Below are 10,826 nucleotides of genomic sequence, written 5' to 3' on the forward strand. Positions count from 1 at the left end.
GGGTGGCACAAGAAGGTATGGAGGTGTAAGAAGAAAGAGTCTTTTACAATATGGGGTGCAGGAAGAAAAAAGCCTTGTGGTGATTTTAGTTGAATATTTAGGCCCAAGTCCAAGCCCTGATTATAAATGCAGCTATAACCAAACAAACGATGAATGCTGCGCGGGGCTTCATCCCTTATTCTGGATTAGGGTTAAGATTTCAATATTGCCCAAACTTGGACTCACCCCCTCTCACTTGACTCTCATCATCGCCACTGTAAAAGCCCCAAACTTTTTCCACCCCTTTTATGTTCAAACTCCAAAGTCGTGATTTTGATGCTTCGAAATGCTTTTTATGCATGTGGGCACTGTTGCTGAAAAATACACGCAACTTTGGTGTTTGGTAAGCAACAAACAATGAGTGGCCAAAGCCAAAGTTGTTTAAGCAATGGCACCGAACGATCAAGGATGCAGTGGACTCCATTAATGGAACGCTACTTCATTGATCTCATGTTGGAGCATTTGCAGAGAGGAAACAGGATTGGCCACACTTTCAACAAGCAAGCTTGGACAGACATGCTCACCTCGTTCAATGCCAACTTTGGTTCGCAGTTCGACAAAGATGTCTTGAAAACACGGTATGCCAATTTGTGGAAGCAGTTCAATGATGTCAAGAGTCTTCTTTCTGAATTCGGTTTTTCATGGGATGCTGCCCGGCAAATGGTCGTGGCTGATGATGATTCTGCTTGGGATATTTATTTGAAATCTCACCCTGATGCTAGATGCTACAGAACAAAACCAGTGTTGAACTTTGATGATTTGTGTGCCATATATGGCCACACTGTTGCTGATGGAAGATATAGTTTATCTAGCAATGACGTACGCCTTGATGATAAATTGCAAGAACTGCATTTGGGTGAGTATTGCTTCCACCCTAATGCTTAGAACAGAGATTAAGTTAGAGTCAACGTAATGTCAACCAATAAAAAGTCCGGCTAGGCATGATTTTTAGAGTAGTTATTGTAAAAATAAAGAAACTTTAACATACATAAGAATTTTTTATTGGCTGACACCATAAAAGCCCCTTAAACTCTCTCTACTTGTACTATTTTCTTTTGTTAACAGCATTTTTTTCCGGTGATAAGTGCAAGGAATTTAGTTAATTGTTTAGTAGTAATGGAAGCTGATGTTACTAATGTATTCTGTGATTGTAGCTGATGGAACAGGAGCCATCGCTATACCAAGTAGTGAGCGTACCAGGACGGATTGGACTGCTTCTATGGACCAGTTTTTTATAGAGCTTATGGTTGATCAGTTGGGTAGGGGCAATCAAGTGGACAATGGATTCAATAAAAAAGCTTGGACAGATATGCTAGCCATTTTCAATGCTAAATTTGGTTGTCAACATGGTAGAAGGGTTTTAAAGAATCGGTTCAAGAAACTGTTGAAATACTACCGTGATATAACAAATCTTGTAAAACAAGGCTTTTCGTGGAATGAACAACAACAAATGCTTTTGGCTGATGATGATTTCTGGGGTGCTTATGTCAAGGTATGTGATCAATAAGAATGAGCATAAGATATACATGATTCTCAGCACTGATTAACTTAAAAATTTTGTAGGCACATCCGCATGCACGAATATATAGATCGAAAACTTTGCCAAACTATCGTGATTTAGAATTAATATTCAGAAACGTGTCTGAAAATGAGATCAGTAATTTGCAACTGGAGAAAAATCATGAAGATGTCATATCAAAAAGAACAAAGGCTGGTGTGTATCAATGAAAAGCTTTCATCATCTTGTTCAATTTATTATGTTATTTTCTTGCATTCTCTAAAGCAAAATGATCAGTTTGCGCCATATCGGTCATGAAAAACTAATGAAGAATCGTCCAATATATTATTATACTTGTATGGAGGTGTAACTGAACATAAAAATATTTAAAGAAAAGAATTTGTTTGGAACGTGTGGGTTTTAAAATTTCAACTTCGAAAGAGAATTTCAGTTCCCCTTGTTGCAATTGTAACATTGTCACTTCAGATGTATTTACTGCATGGAAATACCAAAGGCATGTTTGGTCTATAGGTGCTTTATATTTTTAACTAGTCAGAAACTTATATTTACGAATCTAATTGAGATGTGAGAATGTTTGAACAAGCTACATAATTAGCATGGGTAGATTGTATCTGGGATCCCTTTTCTTCTTTTGTCATTTATTGAATATGTTGTTATAATTGATATCTTAGGCCTTAAGATCTTTGGAGAACTAAGTAGTTGCCTATGTGATCATGTACCTGAAGGTGAAGCAAAAGGAAATCGCAACCCAAATGGCACTGACCGAACTAGAACATATTGGACACCCCTGATGGACCGATGCCTCATTAACTTGTTATTGGAGCAAGTGAAAGATGGAAATAGACTTGGGCAGACATTCATTTCCCAGGCTTGGAATGACATGATTACATCTTTCAATGAACGATTCAATTCTCAATATGACAAAGATGTTCTGAAGAATCGTTACAAACATTTGAGGAAACAGTTCAATGATGTCAACCATCTTCTTCAGCATGGTGGGTTCTCATGGGATGATACAAGAGAAATGATTGATGCAGAGGATCATGTTTGGGATTCTTATACAAAGGTGACCGACCCATTTCCTACTCTGATCAGGTTTCTTGTGACTTATTGTTCTATTATCACGTTAACATATAATTCATGCAGGCACACCCTGAAGCTCGATCGCTTAGAGTTAAAACCTTGCCCGACTACGGGAACTTGCGTATCATATTTGGAGCGAAAGGTACTGATACAAGATATCTCCATTTATTTAGCACATAATGCACAACTCAGTATAGACTTACCAGCATTGATAGCAGGCTTGTTTTTCACATTACTTGCTACAGTAAGGCATTATCTTGTATAACACAGGCTGGTAGATTGATGAGTGTGGCATGAATGTATTTAGTATTTTCCTTTACATCCCCAACTACCTGTTAGTTTCTGCTTCTAGAGGTTTCAAATTTTCTTTTCTGCTGATAATATTTATTTTACTTCGAGGCAAATTCTAAAGCAAACCTCTTATATCCAACCAAAATTTGGCATGAATTCAATATCACAAAGGTCAAGGGAATAATTTCACAAATTACACCTAAAATTTTAAATATTAAGCAACAAATAGGCGTCAGGTTATTTTCTTTAACCTCCACATGCTTTCCTTCATTGGTTCTTTTCTTTTGTTTCCTAGCCAATTGGATGTTCAAAATTCTACACCAAATTGATTTAACCACTTAGGCTTAGGTTGTTGTGTTTGTTTTTCCTCTGAAGATGGAATGGAAAATCTATCGTTTTTTTAACCTCATCCTGTTCTCTTTTTTTTTCTTCAGATGCTCCAAATATAAAATAGAATCCCATGTCTTGTTGTATCCTATTCTAACACATCTACCACCAAAATGCACTATTACATTTTGATAGGAAGTTGAGCAATGGTTGACATTGAACATATCTCTCATTTATGGCATTGTCACCACTATACTTGCGAAATGTTCTATAGGGTAAAATGCATTGGCTTTTTTTGGGAATCAAGTGTTTTCCATATAAATTTAGATGGTGTTCCAAAATCTTATGGATATTTCTCATTTAAAGGTGAACAGAAGAATGACGTTTTTTCAAATGTTTATGATGCTGGTTCTACAATGGAACGCCGTTTTGTTGACCTTATGACTGAGCAAGTAAATAATGGAAATCGGATTGAAAATTTATTCAATGAGGAAGCTTGGATGCGTGTGGCCCAAGCATTTAACGCCAGATGGGGACTCCAATCTGATAAGAAGGTTATAATGGATCAATATTTATGCTTGATGAAAAAGCATGATGACATCTGCAACATTCTCAGTCACAATGAGTTTGCATGGAATGAAACCCTACAAACAATAATTGCTGAGGATGATGTCTGGGATGCATATATTAAGGTTTGGTCCTTTCTCATTTGACAGCATTCTTTGTTTGATATCGTCTATGGTTTTAAATAGTGGTCTACAGCACTGCTATAGTGGCATAGTGGTGAGCAGCCCCTGCCCACTATAGCTGCTGCCGTAGACCTTTTTGTTCTTCCTTATGAATGTCATTAATTTTTTAGTATTTATATGTACATAGTGTGCATAAACTATAAAAATATTCAAAATAGCGGCTATCTGCTACCTGCTATAGCATTCTTGGGAACAGGAGTTACACACAGTTATCCAAGATTTAGAACCATGATATCATCTCTCGCAGTTTTCTCAAATTATTTTATTTCTTTTACTACTCTAGTACTCTTCCCCACTTCCAAGTATCCCATTTTCATGATTATAGGTGTCGGCTTGCAAAGGAGCCTATGGTAGAATAGTTTTCAAATACCGTTTCTTCAAAATATTATGATTACAACTTGTTGCTGAATGATATTTGCAGGATCACCCAGATGCCATCTCATATAAAAACAAATGTTTGTATTTTTTCCATGATTTATGCAAGATTTTCGGAAACAAAGTGAGTGATCTGGAGCAGCTTCAGTTGATTGAAGAAAATGATTTTACCATTGAAGTGGGTATGGATGAAACATCTGAAAATTTGGTTAATATTAGCGATATTGACATATCAGAGCAAGATATGGGCAGGGGAAGGGAAAATGATACTGATGGATCATTTGGGAATTTGGTGGTGAGTGGCAGCAATGAAGTTGACAATGTTGCCGATGAAACAAATGGAAATTTAGATGTGACTAGTAACAATGAAGTATCGAACCAAGACACAGAAAGGCCAAGGGAAACTGATAAGGATATCACTGGCTACGCTCAAATATTATTTGGAGATAAGCAAAACCCATGTCAGAAAAGGACACACCATGTCAGAAAAAGGCCTGGTACGATGTCTAGAGACTCAACACTTCCCAAAAAGAAGCTGCGAATGAAAGAAGCGTTGTCTGAGATGGCTAGTGCTGTCAAGGCACTGATCAATAAGAGAGAGAAGAAGAAATCATCATTTGAAGATGCTTTGAGTGTTCTTCAGGCTATGCCAGACATAGATGAGGAGTTAGTAATGGATGCTTCTGATCTGTTGGAAGATGAGACGAAGGCAAAGATATTTTTAGCTTTGGATATCTCTTTGAGAAAGAAGTGGTTGCTTAGAAAGCTTCGTCAGTAAAAACACAACACTCACTGTATATAGCTTACACATGGTTGTTTGCTTTTACCTCTTTTAAACGAGTTTCATTCTTTTCCATGGCCACATTTTGCTATCCATCTGTTGCAAAGTCTTAGAAACCATCTACAATGTAGTGTGACTGTGTACAGTGCAACATTAGGCTCAAGCCATATACAAAATTCATGACATTGAAAATTTTGTTCTTCAAGGATCTTAGTTAATAGCTATTCTGGTAGTGGCAAAATTCTTCCAAGCGTGCTATATTGAGTGTGCTTCTGGTGTTGTAAAACTCCTAGTCCACAAACTTCCAAATTTGGAAGCTTCTTGATTTCAATTTCTTAACTTAGCCTTCATATTTTGGCAATTGCTTCCTGCACCCAATCAATTTTGACTCCCACCCAACAAAAATTTTAAAATCCCATTCTACCTTTTTTCACACATTTGCTTACGGATTTCAATATCCAGAAGTCATTTTTACACATTCCGGATTTAAATCCGGAAGATTATTTTCATATTTCATTTAAGTTTCCGGATGGTCATATCCGGAAGTGAGTTATGAGTTCCAGATTTTTGTATCCGGAATGGTGTACTGTAAATGGTGCCGAGGATTGAGATCTGGAACTCATTTATGTTTGTTTACGGATCTTGATATCCGGAAGGTTATTTATGCTGTCCAAATAAGCTTCCGGATGGTGAAATCCGAAAGTCACATATTAGTTATGGATTTATTTATTTGCAACTTTGTAATTTGACTTACGGATATATCCGAAAGACAAAAGTTTAAAATTATTAAGGGCAAAATGGACATTTCATGTGAGTGTGTTGGTTGCATGATATGGTGCAGGGAGAATCAGCCTCATATTTAGTGCAAGCCCAATGATGGAAACCTTTTTATACACACACTTTTGGTCAAACATAAAAAATTTAGTCAGTTTACCATACTTTTTCGTGTTATTGGTAAATAAGTTATATAAGAGGATTTAGTTGGAAATGTTCTTAATTTCCAACAATATTTAACAAACTTCAAACATTTTATCACTTCAAACTTCAACAAATTTAAAACAATATTTAACATTACATTAAGGTCAAAACTCGTATAGCATTGATCTAGCTCAAATTGACTATCTCAAACTCGAAAAACATGTAATATAATCATAGTTCAAGTGCTTAAACATTTGTCATATTCATACAATTTCAACCAAGTTTAACTAAAGCATTCATTATAACATGTTTTACTTCTCATAACATCAATATTAATTACTTTAAACTTTAAATTCTAGCAATATCACGTTTAAATTCTAATTAACCACAACAATACTACAATTATAATAGCTTCATATAAAATTTCTAACTGAATTAATTTCTACTTTAAATATCCATCTCAAAACAAATCAACCTATCTAAATCAATTCAAATGACTATATACAAAAGCGTTAGATACCTTTACCTTAATTTTTGTATTCTTCATTGAATTACTCCAAAATCTTAAAAAAAATTAAAGAAAGTCAAACTTGCTTTGAGACACCTAACTCACAAATCAAACATAACATTATGAATTCTGTCTAACAAAAATTATGTATTAAACATTGATCTCACATGTGCTAACATCCCACTGCATGCAACCAACACAAGAAAAAAAAAGTCAGATATGAGGAATGAGAACAACTTCTTCACTTCACTCAATCACCTTGTTGACATTCTCTAGTTGAGAAAAAAAAATGGAGATCAACTACAAAATCAGAGATGAAAAATAATAAAAGAAAGAAATAGAAACATGTTTTCCAAGAAAAAAAAAAAGGAGTGACACCAAGTGCAGACTTGCATTCTTCCCTGTTAACAAAAAATCGTGTCCTAATAAAAAATTTGGGTTTTTGACCATGATGTTATTTTTTTTTTCTTTTTATCAAAATGGGGTCCGTTTAAAAAAATTATAAATTTAGGTAAGTCGTGTCAATTCGACACGACTTCATATGCACAAATCGTACCAATTTGATACGACTCTGCTATGTCATCCTGAAGTCGTGTCAACTTGGCACGACTTCTGCCCTGTCATAGACTTCTGCCACGTCATATTTTTTGAAAAAAAATTTATTGTTTATATGTTGGGTAGTAAATTATGTAATGTTAAAAATTATTTTGATATATAATTTTCTAAGAGTGTTAGTTTTAAGGAAAAGAAATGGATAATCGTGTATGGATCATGTCCGGCGCCATTATATATCAAAATATCAAAAAATTTGCATACATGAGACATTAAATATCAAAATATACTTTTTGGCTAGTGAGAAACCATGTCCGGCATAAATGTCCTCAGGAGTTAATGGCTCAAAGTTTGAATAAGTTGATTATCCAATTTTTTGTTCCTTAAAACTAACACTCTTAGAAAATTATGTATCAAATTAATTTTTAACATTACATAACTTACTACCCAATATATAAACAATAAAATTAGAAAAAAAATATGACGCGGTAGAAGTCGTGTCAAATTGGCACGACTTCAGTATGACATGACAAAAGTTGTGTCAAGTTGGCACAACTTCAGTGTGACATGGCAGAGTCGTGTCTAATTGGGACGATTTGTGCATATGAAGTCGTGCCAAATTGACACGACTTACCTAAATTTGTAATTTTTTTTAAACGGACTCCATTTTGATAAAAAGCAAAAAAATAACCCCATCGTGGTCAAAATCCCAAAAAATTTAATTACTAAGAAAGAGATAAAAGGTAGGGGTGGCAAAGTGGGTTGAACAGTTCGCGGTCGGTAGAAAAAACGCAAGGTGAGTTACTTATTTTAACTCGTTGGTCTGCCCCGCATAATCCCCAGCCCGCACGGGCTAAGTGGGGGATGGGACGAGTTGACCCGCATAACCCATATATTAAAATGTATAGGTTTTGTCTGCACCTCCATATTTTCTTTATGTAATCTCATATTTCACATTCCAAAAATTTTAATAACATCTTACTGCGCATGTCTCGTGAAAATAATATAATGAACCTATTTACCTAATGCATATAAATAAAATAAATTCAAATTCACCTTTTCACCTAGATAAAGGTAGACTTATTTCACCTTTTCTTCAAAATTTCAAGTGAAATATTCTAATTTTGCATCCTATATAATCTGTTATCATAATAACTTTATTCCTCACATGTTTCACTTATTGTGCTTTAATTCGAAGAAGTTTATTTTCAAAGACAAATTATCTACAATTTAAACTTCATCTATTTTTTATTACTATTATATTCAGTGTACACCATTCGAAATATTTAATTTCATATACAATCCTTTGTAAAGAACCCATCAAAATGAAAAAAATATAAAAAAAAAATTGAATATGCAATCTGGCCTTTACAAGAAAATAAAAGTAAATTAAAAACCTCACTACAAAAATAAAATCTTCTTGAACTTTTCAATATTAATTTATGATATTTCGTACAGGTATGGACCGAACAGTCAACACCAGGTTCGGCTTCCACAGTCGAGCCGACCGAACGATATACATCCGTGTAGGATGACCGACACCTTCGGCCTATTAACGCTCAATCAAGGTCAGCAAAACTAAACCATCATTATGAATTAGGTAATACACTTCTAAGTACGACCCACCTCACTAATTCGACCCAATAAGGCAAGCTCATTAAAATAATATAAATAACGCATATTTCAAGAACAAAGTATCTCATTAATTATTGTACTTTGATATCCGAGTGTCATTTACTGACTTGAGCGTCGGAGTGCCTTCTGCATGTATCTCCGATCCGACAACCGAGACCTAAAGGAGCAATAGAAAGACTAAAGGAGTAAGCTGAAGTGTGAACTGAACGACTAATAAAAAAAAAAAAAGACGAAGCCAGTAGGTTCATCTTCCTACAAGGAACACAATAAAAAATATCCAAAAACATTAAATTAAAATCCATACATTGAAATGGTCCGGTAAGCACACATTCCCCTTTAAAAAAAACAACTTTTGTATAAATGTATATAATAAATACACATAAGTGAATAAAGCAAGATTATAGATATATCTATCTCACGTGGGATGCCAAAGAAAATCTCATATACCATCAATAAGTCACACATTCCCCTCTCACCCTCTCACTGTTATGCTTCCAAAATATAATAATAATAATAATAATACTAATAATAATAATAAATGCTCTTCTACATCTGCATTATTGAGAATTAATTGAAACCATGAGAGAAATAAATGCAGCAACACAGTCTGAGGAAATTGTCAAAAAAATACAACGAAATGTTGTACACGTAGTGGTATGTCACATAAAAAATCATACAGTATGATACACCAAATATTATGTGATACGTATTTTATACGATGAGATACTGAAGGAACATGTTGAGCAAGCATCTTTTATTAAAAAGAAAAGTGACCTCAGAGATTTTCACAAGATTCTCTTTGGTACCTCAGATTTGATTCAATGTATAAATAAGTGTTTAATTTTCTAATATTTTTAACCTTTGTTATTATTATATTATTACTATAAGAAAAGAATATCCTGGTTCAAATTACAAGGTCGATCTTATACCTTTTCACACAATTATTTATCTTCTAAATCCTCACCTTACTAATTATAGAACTAAATCCATGATTCATCGCTTTAACCCATTTATTATTAATTACACCGTGTTTGGTTTTGAGAAGAAAAATATGAGTTGTGCACGTTTGTTAAGGTAATTTGTTTATCATTTTGTCTTGCAGTTGCCCCAACTTCCCCATACATTCAAAAACTGTCATGGAAAAAGTTGAAGATTCCCGATAAAGTCATTCTACAATTTAATTAATATAATTATTCTACTTTATCATTTCATTTTTATTTAAAGAATTAATTCAAATATCACTAATATGATTTAAAGAATTATAAAATAATTTTCTACAGTTTTCAATTAAAATATATTATGATTTACAAACATTAACGCATAATAAAATTTAGGATAAAAAGAATCAAATAGACCTTTCATTTTTTCTTGTTATTTTAAAAGTATTTATAATATTTTAATATACAAAAATAAATTGTACCAAAACAAGATTAATAGTTTATTTAAAATAGATGCTAATTATTTAACATAAAAACGCTTATAACAAAAAAAATTAAGAATTAATTAAAATAAAAATAAATTTTAGACTTCTATTTAAAAAGAAATAAAATTTAAAGTTCAAATAAAATAAAATACAATAAAAGTTCAATGTGTCTTTACAAATGCGATAAATTCAATAATTTATTAACATAAAATTAAAGTTTAAGGTGTCTATTTGTAGAAAGACAAAAATTAAGAAATAAATATTTAATTTTAAAAATTTGATAGAAAAAATCGATTTAAAAATAAAATAAAATTTAAGAACTGTTTTTTGACAAATCCATAAAATTTGAAATGGAGGAAGATATTTGCTCACCTTTAATCGCTCCGATACTGTATCTTATAATAGAGTATTTTATTGTGTATGTGAATTTTAATAGGATAAAAATATAACGTTTTTTATGATATCAGTTAATAAAAACATTTGTAGCATAATTTTTTTATTAAATTTAATGTTTTAAATTTAAATTCCTTATAACTTCTTGCTTTATAAAGAAACTATTTTCTTAAACTATCTCACTTGATAATACGAAGATATCTTTCTATATTCTCGTATAACAATTTTTGTAA

General features: G+C 33.0%; 1 protein-coding gene across 2 annotated transcripts; it reads left to right on the top strand.

Annotated features, from left to right (window-relative positions):
• The first annotated feature begins 151 nt into the window (after positions 1-151).
• LOC137821550 (uncharacterized) lies at positions 152-5,405 on the top strand. 2 transcript variants are annotated; one of them, XM_068626192.1, is made up of 7 exons: positions 152-895; positions 1,194-1,531; positions 1,603-1,753; positions 2,230-2,624; positions 2,705-2,783; positions 3,626-3,951; positions 4,430-5,405. In XM_068626192.1, the coding sequence occupies exons 1-7, from the start codon at positions 397-399 to the stop codon at positions 5,159-5,161; spliced, it is 2,520 nt and encodes an 839-aa protein (XP_068482293.1). In that variant the 5' UTR covers positions 152-396; the 3' UTR covers positions 5,162-5,405. The 2 variants fall into 2 exon arrangements, with proteins under 2 accessions (XP_068482293.1, XP_068482294.1); XM_068626193.1 differs by having other exon boundaries at positions 2,284-2,624.
• Positions 5,406-10,826: the final 5,421 nt, after the last annotated feature.

This window comes from Phaseolus vulgaris, chromosome 9 (genome assembly GCF_000499845.2).
Source record: "Phaseolus vulgaris cultivar G19833 chromosome 9, P. vulgaris v2.0, whole genome shotgun sequence".
Taxonomy (NCBI): Eukaryota; Viridiplantae; Streptophyta; class Magnoliopsida; order Fabales; family Fabaceae; genus Phaseolus; species Phaseolus vulgaris.

Bases quoted from the DNA above. Each gene is read 5' to 3' on its own strand.
- LOC137821550 (XM_068626192.1), top strand. From the start codon at position 397: ATGAGTGGCCAAAGCCAAAGTTGTTTAAGCAATGGCACCGAACGATCA. The intron at 2,625-2,704 runs GTGACCGACCCA...TAATTCATGCAG, and splicing joins TTTGGGATTCTTATACAAAG to GCACACCCTGAAGCTCGATC. The intron at 3,952-4,429 runs GTTTGGTCCTTT...TGATATTTGCAG, and splicing joins TCTGGGATGCATATATTAAG to GATCACCCAGATGCCATCTC.